This window comes from Bombina bombina, chromosome 6, assembly GCF_027579735.1.
Source record: "Bombina bombina isolate aBomBom1 chromosome 6, aBomBom1.pri, whole genome shotgun sequence".
In the NCBI taxonomy this organism is placed as follows: Eukaryota; Metazoa; Chordata; class Amphibia; order Anura; family Bombinatoridae; genus Bombina; species Bombina bombina.
Window position 1 is genome coordinate 883,478,199 of NC_069504.1, and position 23,983 is coordinate 883,502,181.

The 23,983-nt window shown below is 37.0% G+C and overlaps 1 protein-coding gene across 1 annotated transcript; it reads right to left on the reverse strand.

The window, feature by feature from the left end:
- Positions 1 to 782: 782 nt before the first annotated feature.
- LOC128663851 (lysosome-associated membrane glycoprotein 1) lies at positions 783 to 23,764 on the reverse strand. The gene is made up of 6 exons (XM_053718385.1): positions 23,502 to 23,764; positions 22,537 to 23,387; positions 21,311 to 21,421; positions 10,933 to 10,990; positions 6,617 to 6,781; positions 783 to 1,426 (listed from the first exon to the last, which is right to left on the reverse strand). The coding sequence occupies exons 1-6, from the start codon at positions 23,545 to 23,547 to the stop codon at positions 1,290 to 1,292; spliced, it is 1,368 nt and encodes a 455-aa protein (XP_053574360.1). The 5' UTR covers positions 23,548 to 23,764; the 3' UTR covers positions 783 to 1,289.
- Positions 23,765 to 23,983: the final 219 nt, after the last annotated feature.

Genomic DNA, 23,983 nt, shown 5'->3' on the forward strand with positions numbered 1-23,983 from the left:
TAAACAGGAGTGCGATGAGGTAACCAGAGAGGAGGAGAGTAGGAGGTCATGAGCAAAGCGAAGGGGACAGGAGGGAGAGTATCTGGAGACAAGGTCTGAGATATAGGGGGGAGCAGTGCAGTTGAGGGCTTTGTATGTCAGAGTGAGAATTTTGTGTTTGATCCTAGAGGCAAGAGGAAGCCAGTGAAGAGATTGGCAGAGAGGTGCAGCAGATGAAGAGCGATGTGTAAGGAAGATGAGTCTGGCAGAGGCATTCATTATGGATTGTAAAGGAGCTAGGCGGCAGGTGGGGAGACCTGAGAGGACAGAGTTGCAGTAATCAAGGCGGGAAAGAATGAGAGAGTGGATTAAAATCTTAGTTGTGTCTTGTGTAAGGAAGTGTCTAATTTTAGAGATATTTTTAAGGTGGAAGTGGCAGGTTTTAGCTAAGGAGTGAAAGAAAGATTTGAGTCAAGTGTGACATCGGGCATGCGGGGTAGGGGTAATGATGGAGTTGTCGACAGTTACGCTGTCGGCATTTATCATTGCACCAGCAGTTATGGGTGTCAATCAACCCGCTGCTTCATAACTTCTGTTTCCGGCGAGCCTGAAGGCTCGTGTAGAAACAGGGGCATCAAGCCATATGGAGCTTGATAAATCGTCCCCTTGCACTCCACTCATAATCTGGCCCTTTTTTTGGTTACTGTTAAGGACACCATTAATACAAATGCCACCAATCTTTTCAGGGGCCCTGCAAATTTTAGTAATAAAAAAATAAAGGCTGTTATAATAACTTTGAAACATTTTTGTTCAATGCATATTTTATTTCTTTTTTTGCAAAGCAAATATTTTGATGAAGAGATTAGTTCTATATCTATCTTTTTCATATATATTGAGTATCAGAGAAGTCTTCACAGCATAACAGCACAGTAAACAATAAACTCTGATTTAGCAAATTTTACATTTTCTCTTATACATATTTTTAATATTGTAAAGACGGAGTCTTCATTTTCATATTATTATTATGATCAATTATTTATAAAGCACCAAAATATTGTATTTATTAACATCATATCATTTAAGATTATTTAGTGAATATTATCAGAATACTATATTTTATTGTCTTTATTACAGAACCCGTAACAATTATTAATTGACACCACAAAATGTAATAAATAACCCAAATGCCTCCAATTTAATATTTGTAGCATCTCAGTCCACTGAAAACTTTTATTCCTTTTTGTCACAAACTCCACAAACTGTTGTATTTGGAGTAAAAGATGTTATAGGATAGAGCTTTTCTGATTGGTTTATAATGGTTGGTAACCAACACGGCTCCGGCGACGTCCAAATATATACGCAATGACAACAATTAAGACCAGCACTATCAGGATGACACCAATGACGATCGGTATTGTCATATTTGGCCCGGGGTCACACACCTCAGCTGCAGGGACAAAAATAAATAAATAACAATTTCCCATTAATCAGGATTTATTATTCAGAACTTTTTAGTACAGAAAATAATTTAAGAAGTGAATGAATACAGGTGGAATGATCATAAATATACATTTTTGTTCTCTTTGGGAGCACTTTAAACACCAGCCCAAAAACGTAATTTCAAGAAATCTGGAGTGCTTAGATAAAAAGATTCTTTAAAGACCATTAAATTCAGTAGAATTGCATAATCCATAAATGCACACTAAAAAGACCGGGTCTATTTATTATTGTGCGGACGGACATGATACAATGTTGCGTATCATGTCTACCGCACATCGATAAATGCTGACAGCATTCGCTGTCGGCATTTATCACTGCACCAGCAGTTCTTGTGAACTGCTGGTGCAATACCGCCCCCTGCAGATTCGTGGCCAATCGCCCGCTAGCAGGGTGTGTCGATCAACCCGATCGTATTCGATCAAGATGATTTCTGTCCGCCGCCTCAGAGCAGGCAGACAGGTTATGGAGCAGTGGGCTTTAGACCGCTGCTAATTCATAACTTCTGTTTCCGGCAAACCTTCAGTACGGAGCTTGATAAATTGACCCCTATGAGTTACTGTGAATAGACCTGGCTACAGTTATATAATAGCTTACATGGTTTCATAATAGAAAGTCCCAGGTAGGGAGAGTAATTAGGGCTGCAATTTCAGATAATAGCACTGTTTCTGCAGCCCCTGTCAGCTAAACATCTGGCCCTGCAGCCCCACTATCAAACACATAGACAGACCTCAAGTTAGACCCTCTGCCAGCCATAAACCCACATCAAATCCATGCTCCTGAAGTCCGTCTGTCAGCTACATGTCCACATCAGATCAAATTCTAAACTGGCAGCCCCTGTTTCAGCAACATGCCACCCCTGGCTCTTCAGCCACATGTCCACATCTGACCATGGAGTCTAACGTACCTTAAATTTCTACACAAAGTGCAAAAAGCTACAAAATAGCACAAATATTTCTGTAGCTAAAATGTATTTAGCAACAAAAGGATACATTGTTTAAGAGTTATGGAGAGATGAACTGTCTCTTGAAAGGGCATTCCAGTGTAAGTGTATGTATTAGCATATGAATGTATGCAGGCTGCTACCGATTGGCTCACTGTCCCATCTTATTGAAACCAGCATAGGGGCACAACAAGTGCATGGTATTGCAGGGGTGTAAACACATAGTAAATGAAGGACACTTGTTAAAAAAATATATATATATTGTAGTGTATAGAGCATTTTATTTTTGAACCTGAGTGTCTCTTGAATGTGGATCTATAAAATAAAAACATAACTCACTTTACATAATGATTGTTTGCTATTTTGGGGGATGTCTACAAAGTAACAGTAGCTTTTAATAAAAGAACGGTCTGCTGACAAAACAGTTTGTGGTTTGTGTGGGGGGAAAAAAGAACTGAAAGTAGTGATTTAATGCAAAAAGTACGCAATTATACAATTAGCTTCAGTTTAAGAGGAAGAAACAGCTATAATGTGATAAATGAGTCAAAGTTATTTCTGTTTAGTGGAAATAAATACTATATTTTTATATATACAATATCTATCTATCTATCTATCTATCTATCTATCTATCTATCTATCTATCTATACACACACACTATATAGCCATCCTGTACTTAAATTCCTGCTGATCATTGGAATTAGGTGCTTTGACAGGCACTTTGTCATGAAGTTTTTATTGTCCAAGCAATCTGAATGTATTATTTGTTATATTTAGCGGCAAAATAAAAACTGTTCTCACAGTTTCTTTGCTGCACCCTTATTGTGCTTGTGCAGGGTCCCTTTTTGCCTAAACACATGCCTAGTCAACCCCCCCAACCACCTAACCATGCCTTATATCACCAACAACACCCCCCCCCCCCCGCAATGGTATGCCTAGCTCCTCAGAGAAACATAAGCTTCACCTCTGCATACCCCGACTACACCCACAGAACACTTGCAACACCACTCACGGGTCTCTCTGATTCAGTCCCTAGCTTCCTGTCCCCTCCCCCAAAATCTAAGCTCTTTAACTGCCCATTGCTGTGCATATTGTAACAATATAACTGTTTGCTATAGCATTTTTATTATTTTTTGAAAATGCTAGTGCTTGAGAGGATTATTTTTTTATTCTATAAGGTCATGGCAAGGTATCTTTATTTAACAGTAAGGAAAGTTTTTGTTGGCAGTTAGCAATATCACATGAATGTAAATACGACCAGGGTCAGCATCGTCTTCCTAAGCTCTGATTCATTCAATGTACTCTGATGTTGTAACCCACTTGTGCTTCTTAAACTGGTACATAAACTTCTCTTTAAACCGATGCATCACATGATCCTATCAATGTCACATGATTGCAGAATGCAACTGTTATTACTTATTCCACTAGACAGCAATTTATATAACTAAAATGCAAGGGGGGAGGGGGGACACAAAAATGAACCAAAACAAAATTAAGACATCTCTAAAGGTGATTGATAAAAAAAGTAATTATTTATTTAACCAACTAAGGGCCAGATTACAAGTGATGCTAACTAATAAGGCTTTTTGTAGTATGCCCCATAGAAGTCTATGGGGAGGAGTAAGCATGGTCACAATAGCTCCTGAAAGTCCTTAAGTTAACGAGCACGAGTCTTTTGCTTGCACTTTAACGTTTTACTTTCAACTTGTAATACGCACGCTAATTTGGCCACAGTTAGCACTTCAGCAGAAAAAAATATTAGCGCACCACTTGTAATCTGTCCCTAAATACCGGCTTTATCATTATACAACAATACATATGTATTGTATTTGTTTCTATATTTATATTGTCTTGCTTTCTTCACCAGAAAAATTCTTGCAAGGCCCCTTAATGATAGAGAATGTATGGCAAAGTTTTCTCACATGTTCACTCAGCAAGGTGCCCATTTGAGAAAAGGTGATCATAGGCAGCTATATTGTCAATTAAGAATCACAACCTTGATTATGATGTTGATATATGTATACTGTATCCAGCTAATTGTAGTTCTGTGTAGTTGTAACTGAATAAAACTTATATCTGTCAGGGTTTAACCCTGACTTCAATAGTTATTTGCTGCTTTTTATCTTGGCTGCCATTTTAGACATACCTGTCTTTTCTCCTTGCCTGTAGCAGAGTGTGTAATGCTGCTCACTACTCCCAAGCTCCCTCTTATGGCTAAACTGGAGAACATCATCAGAGAGAGACAGGCTGCAGTCCCAGAATGATGATGTCATCATTCCCTATTTAACTGCCTCAGTCCTGTTTGCAATTGCCCTTACATTGTTGTCTCTGATCTCTCTGTAAGTTTCTGTGTTCCTGACTCTGTGTATAACCTGGCTTGTTTGACGTCCCTTCTGGTTCCTGATCCCTTTCTAGTTCCTGATTTCGCTGATCTTTGTTTTCCTGAGCACGGCTCGTCTGACCTCTCGCTTTGGTTCCTGACCAAGTTCATCTGACTATCTGCTCTGGCTTTGACTCCTGGCTTGTCATTTGGCTTTTGTACTCATTAGATTTTTTTGTTATTTTTTAATAAAGGTGTGATTAATTTAGCATTTTACATCTCTGTCTGGTTCCTGGTACCCTGACAATAAAATTTGACCTCCCAACTGTCCCTATTTGAGAGGAACAGTCCCTAATTCTGAGTTCTATCTCACTGTCTCTCTGAGACAGTCATATGTCCCAAATTGCAGAATTCCTATTTGACCGCCCAGACACATCAACAGACTACCCAGCTATGTCCACAAACTGACCAGACTCAACCATGATCCCACCCACTATACACTCATGACTCCACCTCTATCAACACAGCCCCACCAACAAAACATCAGTGGTCCCCCTCAACCTTCTGAGCCAGTAAAACCAAAATGTTGGGAGATATGTAATATGTGTTTTTATCCCACACCACCGAAACACCCTTAATTAGTGAACTAATATAATATTTCTGTAGTACAATCCTGTCTCATTTTCCTGTATACTTAGAGCATGCTTTGATTTAATGAGTCACAATCAGTAGGGGCAACCTTGTTTTCATAGGCAGGAGAAGAGAATTGTCCTACTTGACTATAGGATTTAATAAAAGAGAATAAAACATGTTTTCAATTTCTATTTTCTTATGTCATGCAAATTAGTATTTCTTATTAGTGTTCATATAATTGTGTTATTTCAATTGCATCTGTGATTAAAAGACCATATTTTACAATAGACTGTTTTCTAATTAATTTCTACATTTCCTATCCTGTTGATTAAAACAAACAATAGCTGTTTCCCACTGGGATTATGACTAAACAATGCTAGTAAAAATCAAAATTACACTTTTATGGTTCAGAGAGAGCCTGGAGTTTAAGGAGACTTTGCAGTTTACTGCTGTTATCACATTTTCTTAGTTCTCTTGGTAACCATGGCATTGCTGAATAGCATACTTATATAGGGTTAGAATGCACAACTAGGAGCCAGTCAATTTGTCACTTACCAATAATATATCTAAAGAAGAACAGCCGTAAAGTGATGGTAAATACAAGTGTATAAAAAAATGCTAGGATTTATCATCACTAAAAATAAACAGTAGCTTAATTCATTTCTTACTAAAAAAAAGGGCGCTAAACTCACCCTGGCTTTTTACCAATGAAGTGATGTTTCCAACCTCTAAACCAATAGCTGTGCTAAGATGTCAGTTGACACGCCAGAGCCAGAGTGAGTTTAGCACCCTTTTCTTTAGTAACTAATTAATTAAACTACAGTTTATTTGTAGTGATGGCAAATCCTAGCATTTTTTAGTAAGGTGACCTCTGAAAATAGATACCTGATACTCCCAACTTTTTTTTCACAAGCAGATTAAGGGCATATAACCTTACCATCTGGTATTGGAGTTTGCTTGTTCTGGGAAGATGGGCTGGATCTGGCTGGTACATTGATGGGAAATTGATGATTAGCATAAAGAGATGATTCAGGTGTTGGCGGACTTCCAAATTGGAATCCTCACAATTGTGGGATGATTGGGAGATATGAATGGCTTAAGACAGTTGCCTAAATTTGCTAATGAAAAGTTTGATTCTGCATGAATTAGTGAAGTTTTTTTCTAATGATGACAATCCTAAATTATACGTCTATCTTCCTTACAAAACAATGTCTTTGTTAGTAAAAAATGTAATTTAAAGTCTTACCTTTCCCATATTCACCATTGTGTAATTTGAAAGCCTGGACTCTGACTCCTGTAGCTATCATCGTAACTGTGGTTGCCAAGTCCACCTTCACTTGTGAACATGAGTATGAGTGTCCTAGATGTGCGTTCATAATGTGTTGAGTGGCAGTGGCATTTACTAAATATCCTGTAAAAGAAGGGTTTACCAATTTTATTGACACTCAAGACATTGGACTTGTTGATCTAAAGCTCTCTGGTCTGGCGAAATTATCTAAAAAGTCTCATCAGTACTTTGACGTCACTAGAGGAATTTTAGAAATGCAAACTTTAGCTTGAGAGCATTGTTCCTTCCAAGGCCATATTTTGTGAGCGGCTCAGCTGTGAAACAGTTAATTAGGGAACCACACCATGCAGTTAGCAAAGACTACACAAATCAGACTGTGAGGTGTGGTCCGTTAAGTAACTGTTTTACTGCTGGGCAACTCACAAAATATGGCCTTAGAGGGAACACTGCTTGAGAGCTGTATCTGACTTTGCATGGTTCTGCTTGTGAAGGAGAGATACTGTACATACATTGCAATATAATGCTCATGAATGACAATGTTTTTTGTTCATCAGGCCCATAAACAGGGCCAGACTGGAAAGTCAGACCAACCCTGAAAATTTTGGAAGGTTCAATCTGACATAGATAATTTAGTATTTAATTTAAACTTATTGGAATTATGAGGTTAAAATGAAGACTGTGTAATGTTAAGGTAAAACATATTTTTTTAATTCAGTAACCCCTGTGGTTAACACTTAATAAGAAAACATAGACCACCTATCTTTTCAGTTGTTTTTCCAGTTGTATTTTTGAGTTCAGACTAATCATGATCAGTATATTTTAAAGGGGCAGTGACTTTTTCTGCCTCATATTGAATATTACATAGTAGATGAGGTTGAAAAAAGACCGAAATCCATCAAGTTCAACCTATAAAATATTGCAGGATATAGATATTTTATATTCCCAATATGGTGTAAGAAATGCAATGTAAAGTGCTGCTTACACTCCTGTGGGTGCACGTTTACATACAACAGTGACCTTCCTTAGCATCAACCGGTTTCAATTCAGTGTAGACAGGAGATACAGCCAATGGGTAGGTGCCATAATTGGACAAGGAAGGACCCCAGCATCCAAAATTGTCAAGGGTTGCACATAGGGATAGCATATTCTAGTTAATAGTGTTTTTAAAAAGACAGGGAAATAAATATTAAACTTTCATGATTCAGAGAGAGCATGTTACAACTTTAAATTAACTTTTGTAATCAAATGTACTTTCTTCTCTTTGTAGGCTTTGTTGAAAAGCATATGTACAGTATATATCTTCAGCATCAGCAATGCACAACTGGGAGCTACCTAATCATTGGTGGCTATACGCATTTGTTTATTGTCATTGGCTCCCAATATGTGTTCAGCTAGCTCACAGTAGTGCATTGCTGCTCGGGAGCTGACATGAACTATGTGTTTAGTTCTATTGCAGAGGTTAAACACATGATTTATAGATCTAGAGTTGCCACTTGTCCGGGAATGACCCGAACAGTTCCTGTTTACATTTGTGTGTCCGGGTTAAAAGCTGAGTCATGCAAATGTCCGGGTTTTGTGGAAAACAGCCACAGCAAAAAAAGGTGCATTTGCAACAGACTGCACATGCCTACAGTTATTTCTCTCTTGCATGTGTCTGTCCTAGTGTGGGAGTGTGTATGACTGTGGTAGTGTGTCTAAGTGTGTGTCTTTGTGTGTGAGAGTGTGTGTGTCTTTGTGTTTGTCAGTGTCTTTCTGTGTGTGCGAAACTGTGTGTGAAAGAGTGAGTGCATTTGTGTGTGAGAGAGAGTATGAGAGCATTAGTGTCTGTGTGTGTGAGAGAGAAAGAGTGAGTGTGTGAGAGAGTATGTGTGTGTCTGTGTTAGTGTGTTAGATTGTGTGTGAGGGTGATTGTGTGTCTTTGTGTTTGTTAGTGTCTTTCTGTGTGTGTGAATCTGTGTGTGAAAGAGTGAGTGCATTTGTGTGTGTGAGAGAGTGTGAGAGCATTAGTGTCTTTGTGTGTGTCTTTATGTGTGTGTGAGAGAGAGAAAGAGTGAGTGTGAGAGAGAGTATGTGTGTGTCTGTGTCAGATTGTGTGTGAGGGTGATTGTGTGTGTGTGAGAGAGAGTGTGTGAGAGTGTGTTAGTGTGAATACCTATGTGTGAATGTGTGTTTATCTGCTATTATACATAGTGTGTACTCTTCAAAAAAAAAAAAAAAATTAAAAAAAATTGCTGTGCAGAGTGCAAGGGTGTTTGGGTTTGGCCTAGATCTCTGTTCTGACAAGATTATGTAAGACGTCTCGTCAGCATAGTGAGATCCCTCAAAGAATTTTGTTGTGAGTAAAAATGCACCTGAATGAGTGCTAAGCAACCCATTAAGATTCTGACACCATAATTGGTATGTATAGTATTTATAGTCTGTAATGTTGTAGAGTGTGCAATTTTAAGCAACTTTCTAATTTACTCCTATTATCAATTTTTCTTCATTCTATTGGTATCTTTATTTGAAAAAGCAAGAATGTTATCTTAGACGCCGGCCCATTTTTGGTTCAGCACCTGGGTAGCGCTTGCTGATTGGTGTCTAAATGGAGCCACCAATCCGCAAGCACTACCTAGGTGCTGAATAAAAAATGGGCCGGCTCCTAAGTTTACATTCTTGCTTTTTCAAATAAAGATACCAAGAGAATGAAGAAAAATTGATAATAGGAGTAAATTAGAAAGTTGCTTAAAATTGCACGCTCTATCTGAATCATGAAAGTTTAAATTTGACTAGACTATCCCTTTAAATACCTCTTGCTGTTGTATAAAAATTGTGCTTTGTAAAATGCTCCCTAGAGAGGCCGAAAAACAAAATTTGTAATTTAGGTTAAAAATGTTGAAAATTGCCTTAACCAGTTATTTGAGTTGCAGCATTTGCAGGTTTCAGAATTTAGTTTTTTGTCTTCTCTAGTCTAGGAAGCAGGGGACGAGCACAATTTTCACATTAAAGGGATAGAAAGACTGAAATGTGTATGTGTGCTTTTTAATTTGAAATAGAAGCATTTTTGCAATATATTTTAATTAGCAAAAATGCTTGTAGTATGCATCACACCTTCTCAGAGAGCTGATAGTGGTGTCTATTGCGTTTGAAGACAAAATTTGTGTCATACAAGTCACTGCTGACTGCTGAGGAGTGGTGTTTGAATACTGGTGCACGGGCCTTCAGAGCATATGTGCGTATGTCTCAGTAATAACTTTTACTAGAAGCATTTTTGCTAACGAAAGTATATTGCAAAAAAATGCTTCTATTTTAAATTGAAATGCATCCATGCACATTTATTTTTTACCTCTTTATCTCTTTAAAGCAAGAGATGTTTAGTGTAATTTTAATTTTGTCTGTGACTAAACAGATACTAACATTGGAGTATATTTTAATCCTATTGAAAAGCCTATCAAAATAAGTTTTCAATAAAATTCACTATCTAGGGGAATATTAGGAGAAAATGTATTTGATAAGCTGTTCGAAAGGATTATACACAAGTCATTTAAGATGCAACCCCAATTCCAATCCATTTGAAAGCATTAAAGGGACAGGAAACCCCAAAATTTTCTTTCATGATTTGGATAGAACATACAATTTTAATCAACTTTCCAATTTATTTCCATTATCAAATTTGCTTTGTTCTCTTGTTATCCTTTGCTGAAGGAACAGCATTGCACTACTGGCGGCAAGATGAACACATCTAGTCAGCCAATCACAAAAGACAAATGTGTGCAGGCACCAATTAGCAGCAGCTCCCACTAGTGTAGGATATATGTGTATTCTTTTTCAACAAGGGATATCAAGAGAACAAAGCACATTTGAAAATAGAAGTGAATTTAAAAGTGTCTTAAAATTACATACTTTATCGGAATCATGCAAGTTTAATTTTGACATTCCATTTTGAACACCTATAAACTCATTGTTTTTCTGAACACAATAAACCAATTGTCTGCATTATCAGACTGCTCTTTTTGTTTATTTAAAAACATTGTGGATGTATATTTGACAAATTAATTAAATGACTGATTAAAATGTTAAAATGTTAAATGAAGAGTGACATAAAACTTATTATTGCATGCTGTTGAAAAGGGGGGTAGAGGCACTGTATGTTGTCTGTATGCACAGAAAACCACTTGTAGGATCTGAACATGTAAAGTGTCTGACAAATACTGGTTGCACAGGAATCAAGGACTGTATTTGCAACTGTCACATGCATGCTATTACAACAAAGGATAATTGGTATTGTACAGTACCTTTAATCTTTAGAATTAAGCTGATTTTTTCCAGATAAAAATGGTTGTCACCAACATTCTGCAAAATAAAGGCACAGATTCTGTTCACAGCAAATCTTAAAAATACTTCAAAAACAAATTGCTCTTGAAAAACATTTCATATTCCTGTATAGCAGGGACAGACACCCAAACTACTGGTGGGATTGGCTAGGGGCCACATTACATTATGCTCACAATGTTGCTGAAGATAAAACCTCAGAATAAAATGAGCCAATCCATTTGTTGAGTTAAATGGGAAATTAGTAACTGTTATGAATTTAATTTGCTATATGCTTCTCAAATTTGCAAAATATGGTACACATTTTAGCTTGATTAATTAGCTAAAGAGAAGTGACTGTGGCCTCTAGTTATCAACGTGTCTACTTACCTGCCATCGCCGGCCCCAATACACTCGCCTAAGCTCGCCTCACATCGCCGCCGCGGTCCTGAATACGCTCGCCAAAGTTATCAATAAAGCTGTCCAAAAGCCGCGCACCAAGTACGGGGCGATGAGCAGCGGACTGTGATAGTTATCACTCATCCGATCTCGCTGCTCTTCGGCTTTTTCCCAGCTATATTGATAAGCTGTCACTAAGCACCCACACTAAACTACACTGTTCTACCCACTATACCAGCACCCCCGGAGCCCCCCGCAACTAAATAAAGTTATTAACCCCTAAACCGCCGCTCCTAGACCCCGCCGCAACTATAATAAATGTATTAACCCCTAAACCGCCGCTCCCGGAGCCCACCACCACCTACATTATACCTAGTAACCCCTATCCTGCCCTCCCTATACCGCCACCACCTATAATAAATTTATTAACCCCTATCCTGCCGATCCCGGACCCCGCCGCAACTAAATAAATTGTTTAACCCCTAATTCACCGCTCCCGGACCCCGCCGCAACCTATATTAAACTTATTAACCCCTAATCTGCCCCCCCTACACCGTTGCCACCTATATTAAACTTATTAACCCCTAATCTGTCCCCCCTACACCGTCGCCACCTATAATACATTTATTAACCCCTATCCTGCCCCCCCTACACCGCCGCCACTATAATAAAATTATTAACCCCTAAACCTAAGTCTAACCCTAACACCCCCCTAACTTAAATATTAATTAAATACATCTAAATATTATAACTCTTATTAACTAAATTAATCCTATTTAAAACTAAATACTTACCTTTAAAATAAACCCTAATATAGCTACAATATAAATAATAATTATATTGTAGCTATCTTAGGATTTATTTTTATTTTACAGGCAAATTTCTATTTATTTTAACTAGGTACAATAGCTATTAAATAATTATTAACTATTTAATAGCTATCTAGTTAAAATAAAGAGAAATTTACCTGTAAAATAAAAACTAACCTAAGTTACAATTACACCTATCACTAAACTATCATTAAATAAATTATTCCTATTTAAAACTAAATACTTACCTGTAAAATAAACCCTAAGATAGCTACAATAGCGGTGAAGAAGGGAGCGGCACAACTGAGGAAGCTGCATCTCGTGTAAGTCCGCTTAAAATATTCCCATATTCTTATTGAGAGTGTTGTACATGATATACAATATTTGCATTTGGTAGCGTACACAGCGTGGGGTTGTATCCGAGTGACTTGGTACCGATTGTCGAGTGCTGGTGCTATGGTGGTGTTTGGAAACAATGTAATTAATAATTACATTGTAGCTATCTTAGGATTTATATTTATTTTACAGGTAACTTTGTATTTATTTTAGCTAGTTAGAATAGTTATTAAATAGTTATTAACTATTTAATAACTACCTAGCTAAAAGAAATACAAAATTACCTGTAAAATAAATCCTAACCTAAGTTACAATTAAACCTAACACTACACTATCATTAAATTAATTAAATAAATTTAATTACAATTAAATAAACTAACTAAAGTAGAAAAAATAAAAAAAAACTAAGTTAAAAAAAAAAAGTTACAAACATTTCAAAAATATTACAACAATTTTAAGCTACTTACACCTAATCTAAGCCCCCTAATAAAATAACAAAGCCCCCCAAAATAAAAAAAATGCCCTACCCTATTCTACATTAAAAGTTAACAGCTCTATTACCTTACCAGCCCTTAAAAGGGCCTTTTGCGGGGCATGTCCCAAAGAAATCAGCTCTTTTGCCTGTAAAATAAAAATACAACCCCCCAACATTAAAACCCACCACCCACATACCCCTACTCTAACCCAAACCCCCCTTAAATAAACCTAACACTACCCCCCTGAAGATCATCCTACCTTTAGCCGTCTTCAGCCAGCCGACCACCGATGGAACAGAAGAGGACATCCGCAGTGGCCGAAGTCATCATCCAAGGGGCGCTGAAGAAGTCTTCCATCCGATTGAAGTCATCATCCAGGCGGCGTCTTCAATCTTTATCCATCCGGAGCGGAGCCATCTTCAGACGAGCCGACGCGGAGCCATCTTTTTCCACCGACGACTTCCCGACGAATGACGGTTCCTTGAAGTGACGTCATCCAAGATGGCGTCCCTCGCATTCCGATTGGCTGATAGGATTCTATCAGCCAATCGGAATTAAGGTAGGAAAAATCTGATTGGCTGATTTAATCAGCCAATCAGATTGAAGTTCAATCCGATTGGCTGATCCAATCAGCCAATCAGATTGAGCTCGCATTCTATTGGCTGATCGGAACAGCCAATAGAATGCAAGCTCAATCTGATTGGCTGATTGAATCAGCCAATCAGATTTTTCCTACCTTAATTCCGATTGGCTGATAGAATCCTATCAGCCAATCGGAATTCGAGGGACGCCCTCTTGGATGACGTCACTTAAAGGAACCGTCATTCGTCGGGAAGTCGTCGGTGGAAGAAGATGGCTCCGTGTCGGCTCGTCTGAAGATGGCTCCGCTCCGGATGGATGAAGATTGAAGACGCCGCCTGGATGATGACTTCAATCGGATGGAAGACTTCTTCAGCGCCCCTTGGATGATGACTTCAATCGGATGGAAGACTTCTTCAGGGCCCCTTGGATGATGACTTCAATCGGATGGAAGACTTCTTCAGCGCCCCTTGGATGATGACTTCGGCCGCTGCGGATGTCCTCTTCTGTTCCATCTGTGGTCGGCTGGCTGAAGACGGCTAAAGGTAGGATGATCTTCAGGGGGGTAGTGTTAGGTTTATTTAAGGGGGGTTTGGGTTAGAGTAGGGGTATGTGGGTGGTGGGTTTTAATGTTGCGGGGGTTGTATTTTTATTTTACAGGCAAAAGAGCTGATTTCTTTGGGGCATGCCCCGCAAAAGGCCCTTTTAAGGGCTGGTAAGGTAATAGAGCTGTTAACTTTTTAATGTAGAATAGGGTAGGGCATTTTTTTTATTTTGGGGGGCTTTGTTATTTTATTAGGGGGCTTAGATTAGGTGTAAGTAGCTTAAAATCTTTGTAATATTTTTTAAATGTTTGTAACTTATTTTTTTTTATTTTTTGTAACTTAGTTTTTTTATTTTTTGTACTTTAGTTAGTTTATTTAATTGTAGGTATTTGTAGGTAATTTATTTAATTAATTTAATAATAGTGTAGTGTTAGGTTTAATTGTAACTTAGGTTAGGATTTATTTTACAGGTAATTTTGTATTTCTTTTAGCTAGGTAGTTATTAAATAGTTAATAACTATTTAATAACTATTCTAACTAGCTAAAATAAATACAAAGTTACCATTAAAATAAATATAAATCCTAAAATAGCTACAATGTAATTATTAATTACATTGTAGCTATCTTAGGGTATATTTTACAGGTAAGTATTTAGTTTTAAATAGGAATAATTTATTTAATGATAGTGTAGTGAACTAGTGATAGGTGTAATTGTAACTTAGGTTAGTTTTTATTTTACAGGTAAATTTCTCTTTATTTTAACTAGGTAGCTATTAAATAGTTAATAACTATTTAATAGCTATTGTACCTAGTTAAAATAAATTGAAATTTGCCTGTAACATAAAAATAAATCATAAGATAGCTACAATATAATTATTATTTATATTGTAGCTATATTAGGGTTTATTTTACAGGTAAGTATTTAGTTTTAAATAGGAATAATTTAGTTAATAAGAGTTATAATATTTAGATGTATTTAATTAATATTTAAGTTAGGGGGGTGTTAGGGTTAGGGTTAGACTTAGGTTTAGGGGTTAATAATTTTATTATAGTGGCGGCGGTGTAGGGGGGGCAGGATAGGGGTTAATAAATGTATTATAGGTGGCGGCGGTGTAGGGGGCAAGATAGGGGTTAATAAATGTATTATAGGTGGCGGCGGTGTAGGGGGGGCAGGATAGGGGTTAATAAATGTATTATAGGTGGCGGCGGTGTAGGGGGGGCAGGATAGGGGTTAATAGGTATTATGTAGGTGGCGGCGGGGTCCGGGAGCGGTGGTTTAGGGGTTAACATATTTATTATAGTTGCGGCGGGGTCCGGGAGCGGCGGTTTAGGGGGAATAACTTTATTTAATTGCGGCAGTGTAGGGGGCGGCAGATTAGGGGTTAATATGTATAATGTAGGTTGCGGCGGGGTCCGGGAGCGGCGGTTTAGGGGGTAATAAATGTATTTAGTTGCGGCGGTGTAGGGGGGGACAGATTAGGGGTGTTTAGACTCGGGGTACATGTTAGGGTGTTAGGTGCAGACATCTCCCATAGGAATCAATGGGATGTCGGGCAACAGCGAACATGAACTTTCGCTATGGTTAGACTCCCATTGATTCCTATGGGATCCGCCGCCTCCAGGGCGGCGGATTGAAAACCAGGTACGCTGGGCCGGAAAAGTGCCGAGCGTACCTGCTAGTTTTTTGATAACTAGCAAAAGTAGTCAGATTGTGCTGAACTTGTGTTCGGAACATCTGGAGTGACGTAAGAATCGATCTGTGTCTGCCTGAGTCCGGCGGATCGAAGCTCACGTCACAAAATTCTACTTTGCCGGACAGCAGGGCTTGATAACTTAGGCGAATCAGCCTCGCCACAAATACGCTGTGGAATTCCAGCGTATTTGAGGTTGACGGCTTGATAACTAGAGGCCTCTGAATTTACTGATGCCTGTTACTGCTCAGTGCTGCTGAGGGCCATAAACCCTTTCAGGTAGGGTTGCCACCCGTCCCTTAAATACAGAATACTTATAAGTTACACATGCTGCAGGGTGTGCAGGGAGGAATATGAATAGTGCTGTCCAGAAACACATGTTCCTCCCTGCACATTGAGTGACCTGCTCTAGAGAAGGGCACAGGAAATCTGTTTATGATCCACAGGAATTTGACAAACTTCCCTCATAAAAAGATAGTTTAGTGACTACAAAGGAAAGTGAGCTAAAGTTCCTTTTTTATGAAAGGTTGTCTTTATTTATGTACACATTTATTTAAAGGGATAGAAAAGTAAAAATGGAAATGTGCATAAATACATTTCAGTTTGAAATAGCTTTTTTGCAATATACTTTCATTTGGAAAAATGCTAATGTTATTACATTCATGTGGAATTATTGGCTCTATTTCTGCATTCTGGGTGAATATTGGATATTTATATGACCACTGTATATATGACTGGAGGTTTTATAAAATACTCTGGGCTAGATTACAAGTGGAGCGCTAAATTATCGCACGCTTGCACATGGGCAAATTTGCCAGTTTGCGGATGCGATAATTAACCAGCCATTATAAGTGGTTGGTTATTGCTACTGCGTTCATTCTATTTGATTAGTGGTGCCATACCTGCCATGTGTGCGTGTTCTTACTGATAATATATTATTCATACCTGTAATACCTATCCTGTGAATGTGTTATTGTGTGTCTTATATTATGTATAACTGTATGTGAGTATATGTAACCGTAATATGTATATAACTGTATACTTCTTTGCAAATGTGATTAATTACTGGCTATATATCTATTTTGTGTATATGTAAAAACTTGATACTTAGCTGCCCTCTACTTCTGTATAAAAACCTTTCTGTTTTTGATTTTTCTCAAATAGAAATGATAGAAGTGTTAAAGTAAAATAAAAAAGAGAGTAAAAAGAAATGTAATAAATAAGAAGAAGGGGATTTAAAAAATAATTCTAAACAGAAAAGTGTGTCCTTAGGTAGAATATTTTCCTTCCTCACCAACACCACCCATTAGCATCAGATTTATTGGTCTCCCAACTTTTAAAATGGTTCATTGTCATGTGAAATATAGTCAGAGGTGGTACCAAGTCATTGTTTTGCAAGTTAAAAGTAAGTCTCAAGTCTTTGCATTCAAGTCTCAAGTCCCAAATCAAGACAGGCAAGTACAAGTCAAGTTGCAAGTCCTCAACTTTAAGCTTTAAGGGTTAAACAAGTCATTAATAATCAAAAGGACCCTGATAAAATAGCTATGCTGACCTTTAAAAAGTAGAAACCCAACTACTTAAAAGTGAATATATACATACAAAAAAAGGAAGTGTTAAACAAGGAGCTATATGTAAGATCACAGAAGTCAATTGTTTACTTCTAAACAAGTAGCTATATGTGAGATCACAGATACCAATCATTCACTTCTAAATCCAGATATATGTATACAACAATTTATTAAAAACAATAATGTAAATAGACCACCGGTGGTAAAAAAATAAATAAAAATTAAACATAGAATTCAAGCATATATATTCTAAAAATAAAGCTATAAATCTAAAAACAAATAATATCAATGTCCCAATATATTCTAGAACAATCTATATTCATGAATTTTGGTTCAAATAATATCCATATGAGTTCCTAAAGATAGCCTCAAATGTAGAAAGAGTCCCAAGTTAGGGGAATGAGTTTGGGTAAAAAGTCTGCTGTTAGTGCAACTTTGTTTGATACAATTAAGATAGATACTTTACGTTTTGTTGATCAGAGTCAGTGACTCCCTCTTCCTCCGGAATACGAAATTCCCTAATTTCTCCACTCTTTAAGGTAAGCGGTTTTACTACCCTCAGGCACAGCGCTCGATATCCAACTTCTTGGGACATCACCGTCCTCTGTTCTGGGTCACGTGATTCTCCTTGCTGACAAAGTATCCAAGATTTAAAACATTAGTGTATCAAAATTTTGTTGCTGACAACTAGATAGGCTGACAACTAGATAGAGGGCTCAATCTAAGTTTCATAGAAACAGCTGGTATTCCTATACGATATCTCTTTGTCAGCAAGGAGAATCTTCTACACACCCTGTGATCTGTCCTTCCAATTGGTAAGCAAAAACACTTGACCAAAAACACGAGACCCGGAACAGAGGACGGCGGTGTCCCAAGAAGTTGGATATCAGACGCTGTGTCTGAGGGTAGTAAAACCACTTACATTAAAGAGCGGAAAAATTAGCGAATTTCGTATTCCGGAGGAAAAGGGAGTCACAGACTCTGATCAACAAACCATAAAATATCTATCTTAATTGTATCAAACAAAGTGGCACTAACAGCGGACTTTTTACCAAAACTCATTCCCCTAACTTGGGACTGTTCCTACAATTGAGACTATCTTTGGGAACTCATATGGATATTATTTGAACCAAAAGTCATGAATATAGATCGTTCTAGAATATATTGGGACATTGATATTGTTTGTTTTTAGATTTATAGCTTTATTTTTAGAATATATATGCTTGAATTCTATGTTAATTATTTTTTTATTTTTTTTTACCACTGGTGGTCTATTTACATTATTGGTTTTAATAAATTGTTGTATACATACATCTGGATTTAGAAGTGAATGATTGACATCTGTGATCTCACATTAAACAAGTCATTAGTGCTCTTTGCCTAATTTAGGGCTAACACCATTCAACTTCTGTTCTTTGTGCAAGTCGGGTAGAGCTCATATTAGAAGTTGAAAGTAAATATTTTTCGTTTAAGTGCTATCCCAACTTGCGCAAAGAGCAGGTTAGTATATTGCGATCTCATTAACATACTCTCCCATTGACTTCAATTGAGCGCTAACCCAAATCACCAAGCCCCCTACTGTAATAACCCCTAAACCACCACATAGCCCACTAACCAAACACCCTCCAAGTACCCCAAAACAGACTAACTATAACTTTACAAAAAGAAAAAAAACAACTTTATTAAAAATAAATAATAATAATAATAATAATAATAATAATAATAAAAGTACCTGAAAAAGTAAAAAAAATAATATAACATTACCATTACAAAAAATAACAAATAAATTACCAAAAATAAAAAACAAAAAAATGTTTTATGCCTATTCTAAGACTCCATTAAAAAACAAAAACAAAACCAACCCAAAATAAAAAAAACTAGTCTAACACTAAACTTTAAAGGGCATTCGTAGGACATTGCCCTACCTAAAGTGTCTTAGCTCTTTTTCTTAAAAAAAAAAACAACCCTAAAAGCCTCTACCATTAACCACCCCCCAAAAAAATTCTATATAAAAAAACTACTCTAAAAGTGCCATGAAAAGGGCATTTGGCTGGGCATTGCTCTTAAAAGGACATTTAGCTCTTTTGCTGCCCAGTAAAATAAAATAAAACCCCTAATCTTAAATTGTACACAACAAAGATTAATCAGGGTGGCGGTAATTCATCTTCAACCCAGCGGCGATCTTTTTATCTTCAGCCTGGCAGTGGCAGTGGTCCATCTTCATTCATGGATCCTTTTGTGACACACGTTGGAATGTTTATTGTGTATACATATCCCTATGGCAACCGCAGTGAAGTAACGCCCTATACGATATGCCACCGTGTGGCGAGTATGATGACATCAGCTAAATGGGCAGAATCGGCGTTGACGCAAAGTTGCTGCCATTGGTCATTATATTTATGTATAAATAAAGTAACGATAGTGTGATTAATTGTTTTTAGGTTCCCCTTTTGAATCATGGTATGCATTTGACAAAGGTGCTATCAAAGCACCAAAGCGTTATGGATTTTTAACTATTTTTTAATAAATGTTAAGTCTTTTAAAAGACCAGTAAGTGCCTTTTCCATGAGACTATACTTGTGATATATCTAAAGAGCACCCTGGCAGTTGTGGAAATTGGTGTGTGTGCACATTCTCTTCTGGATTGGAGAATATATATATATATATATATATATATATATATAATTCTCCCAGACATGATAAGCACGGTCTTACATATGTATTCAGCAGCCAGGGTGCACTTTAAATCACATTTTTGATGGGATGGTATATATATATATATACACAGTATATATATATATATATATATATATATATATATATATATATACAGTATATTTATATATATATATATATATATATATATAGTGGGTATTATTAGAAAAGGAGGTAGTTAAGTATTTAATATATATTGCTTTGTTTGTCAAGCTCCAGGGACCAGCCTAGAATGATCACAACTCTGATCTTTGGTTTTAGAAGCTATAAAGTCTTTCCAAGCCCGAGGGCTCAAGTCCAACTCAAATCGCGAGTCATTGTTGTCTCTAAGTTGAGTCACAAGTCTTCTTTAATTTTGTCAAGTCGCAGTTCATCAAATCTGTGACTCAAGTCTAAGGGTCCATATTACCGTATGGTGCCTAATACATCTGTTTCCACGCAAGCCTTCAGGCTCGCCGGAAACAGCAGTTAACAAGCAGCGGTCTTAAGATACGATACAATTGATACCCCCTGCTAGCAAATCTGCAGGGGTTGGCATTGCAATGTCTGTCAGCAATGTATGTCGATGATAAATCGGCCCCTTAGTCAAGTCTTAGTCATGCTACTCGAGTTCACAACCCTGAAAATAGTGATCCTAAAAATACACTGGGTATTTCAAAAACAAAACATAAACAAATATACTCTCATTTAGTAAATGAGATTAAAATAGGGCATGTTGCCATAAATGTAAGAGAAGGGGCTTGTGTTTTGTGTACATAGGAATGAGAGCAATGATGCTGTTAGGACTGAGAGAGAGAGGGAAATTGAGAGAGAGAGAGAGAGAGAGAGAGAGAGAGAGAACGAGAGACCTGTTTTGCATTTCCTGTTATTTTCAAAGAAAAAAGAAACTGCTTTGACTTAAACTTTTTAAGGAAAAAATATATTTTTGAGCGTAGAGTGTTTTCAGATACATGATATGTTTTTTTTTTAATGTTCCTTTACTCAGTCCAAAATAATGTTTTTTTCCAGCAATCTGATATATATTTTGTGCATATGTTACACATTGTATTATTTTGCTAGGTTTATAATTATGACCCCTTGTATATTTATTATTGCTGATAACAGTTTTTGTACAGAGCAGTTAAAGTTACAGCTTATCTTGATTTTTTTTATTTCTTTTTAATTTTCCTTCTATATCTGAGTTATCTTCGTTCTCTAGGTAGACCGTTCCTCACTCCTTTATTAAGAGCCCCTATACCACTTACCTCCCCAAATGTAAAGTTCAGTGTTCCTTCTGGGAATTTCAGGTTCATTGTTGCTTTGTCTGCAGAACAGTTCCCGAAAACTTCTGTAGTAGGTGGTGGAGGAATACGGAACTGGAAATGGTTAGTTTAGAGTTATAAGTTGTTTCTCAACCATAAGAACTTTCATTCAGAAAAAAAACATCCAAAAAACACAGCACACAATGACAAAATAATAGATATAAACAACAGCAAATCAAATGGTAGAATCATTGGTACACCTCCACCAACTCAGGTGTGTGGCAAAACTTTGATGTTGACTTCTCCTTCTCAGCCTGTGCCCAAATTCCAAAACAAGGAGCCCAGGAGCAACTAGGTAGCTGTCCCAATAAAACCACTTTACTTACAAAACACAGGCATGAGTAGACATTGCATAAACAAGGAGAGTCTAAAACATCTCCTGTACAATCCTATGCTGCACATCTCTCAACCGCCATACTGACCAGCTGGGCTGCATCCAAACACGGCAAAGCTGTGGATAGAGTATGCCATTTTAGACAACTTTCCAATTTACTTTTATTGTCATTTTTGCTTAGTATCCTTAGTTAAAGGGTAATCCAATGTGAGCTTAAGAGTGTGTATGGGCCCCTAGCTATCTGGCAGCAGCAACAATGCTTATGGCAATGTTATATATAGTTGCAAACCTTCTGCTGTAGATTGCTGTGACACGTGGATGCTCCTATCAGTCTACGTAGGTTTACTCTTCAACAAGGGATACCAAGGAAACAAAGCTAATTTGATAATAAAAGTACATTTTAAAGTTGTTTAAAATTGCATGCTCTATCTGAATCATGAACGTTTAAATTTTTAACTTTATTGTCCCTTTAAATAAGATGGAGGCTTCCAGCCTCTCTGAAGAGAGTGGGAAAAGCACAATTTTCTTTTCTATTTTTTTTTACAAGAAAAGCAGGTAAAATCAATAATGAATGCATAGTACAATGTTGTTATCCTACATTTTATGGGAGTTACATATTAATTTTAATTCCATTTAATCATTTAGGCCATAACTCAGGAATTGTTGGTTGAGCTTTAGAGGGTTAATAACATATTTAAGTAGCGTTAATGGAAAATGACTCTTTATGGTCATTTTCAAATTCATCTTTTTTTCTCTGTATGTTCAACATAGCAATAGAAAAAGTGTTGCTCTACAGATTTAGTATTACACAAAGCCTGTAACTGAAGTAACTGACCTGTTTAACAGCTGTAATGTTGGTTATGATCTCCAGAGATACCGTCATCCTAAGACAGGTCCCAGAAGAGTCATTTACAAAGAAGTCATATGGTAACGGTGCTGTGGTTGGGTGCTGAGTTGTGTAGATAGTATGGTGTGCAGTGGTGTGATTAGTTAATGGAGCTACAGTATGGTGTGTGGTTATGTTTGTATGTGATGATGTTGTATGGTGTGTGGTTATGTTTGTATTTGGTGTTGTTGTATGGTGTGTGGTTATGTTTGTATATGGTGTTGTATGTTGTGTGGTTATGTTTGTATATGGTGTTGTTGTATGGTGTGTGGTTATGTTTGTATATGGTGTTGTTGTATGGTGTGTGGTTATGTTTGTATTTGGTGTTGTTGTATGGTATGTAGTTATGTTTGTATTTGGTGCTGTTGTATGGTATGTAGTTATGTTTGTATTTGGTGTTGTTGTATGGTATGTAGTTATGTTTGTATTTGGTGCTGTTGTATGGTATGTAGTTATGTTTGTATTTGGTGTTGTTGTATGGAATGTAGTTATGTTTGTATTTGGTGTTGTTGTATGGTATGTAGTTATGTTTGTATTTGGTGCTGTTGTATGGTATGTAGTTATGTTTGTATTTGGTGTTGTTGTATGGTATGTAGTTATGTTTGTATCTGGTGCTGTTGTACGTTGTGTAGTTATGTTTGCCTGTGGTGTTGTATGGTATGTGGTTACGGTTGTATGGTGTGTAGTTATGTTTGGGATTACTGTATAGTGAGTAGTGGTTGCATTAGTAAAAGTTGTGGTTTGATGTGTTGTATGTCGCTTAGTTGTAGTGTGACATTTTTTATTCTCACAAAAACAACCTGAAAAAAATGTAAAAAAAATGAATGAATAAATAAATAAAAAATAAGAAAGATACAAAATATGATAAAGTGAAATAAAGAGGCAACCAATGAGAAACAAATGATTAAACTTACCAGAAATAACAATGCAAAAGATTAGCACAGCACGGAGATATTGCATGGTGTCTCAGTAATGTAGCTTAGATAGAACTTCCCACACGTTTTTCTGTAGATCTTGTTTGCGTATCCCCTCACTCTCTATATCTCTCCCTCTTTCCCACTTTTTATTCTGACACTCTTCTGCCCTTTTCCTTTTATCTTTCTATACTTTTCTTTATTTTAACTTAATCTGTTCCCATCATAGTCTCTCTGTGCCTCACTTTGACTTTTCACCAGTGATACATTTTCTTTCTGACACAGAGGTCCCTTTTTTTTACATGCAACAAAAAAAGGAAGTGAGAGAGGAAGAGATAAAGATAGTGATTGAGAGAACACGTTAAAGAGACAGTCTGGGGTAAAAATAAAGCCCGGAATTTTAAAACTATTTCCCTGTTACTATATGTTTAACTCTTTTAAAAGAGTTCAATGAAAAGTTTCACTACGGGAAACAACAGAGG

Excerpts from the sequence above, each read along its gene's own strand:
- LOC128663851 (XM_053718385.1), bottom strand. The coding sequence starts at position 23,547 with ATGCAATATCTCCGTGCTGTGCTAATCTTTTGCATTGTTATTTCTG. Across the intron at positions 10,991-21,310 it reads TGAACTTTACATTTGGGGAG|AATGTTGGTGACAACCATTT; the intron begins GTAAGTGGTATA and ends TTTATTTTGCAG. Across the intron at positions 1,427-6,616 it reads CAATGGTGAATATGGGAAAG|CTGAGGTGTGTGACCCCGGG; the intron begins GTAAGACTTTAA and ends TTGTCCCTGCAG.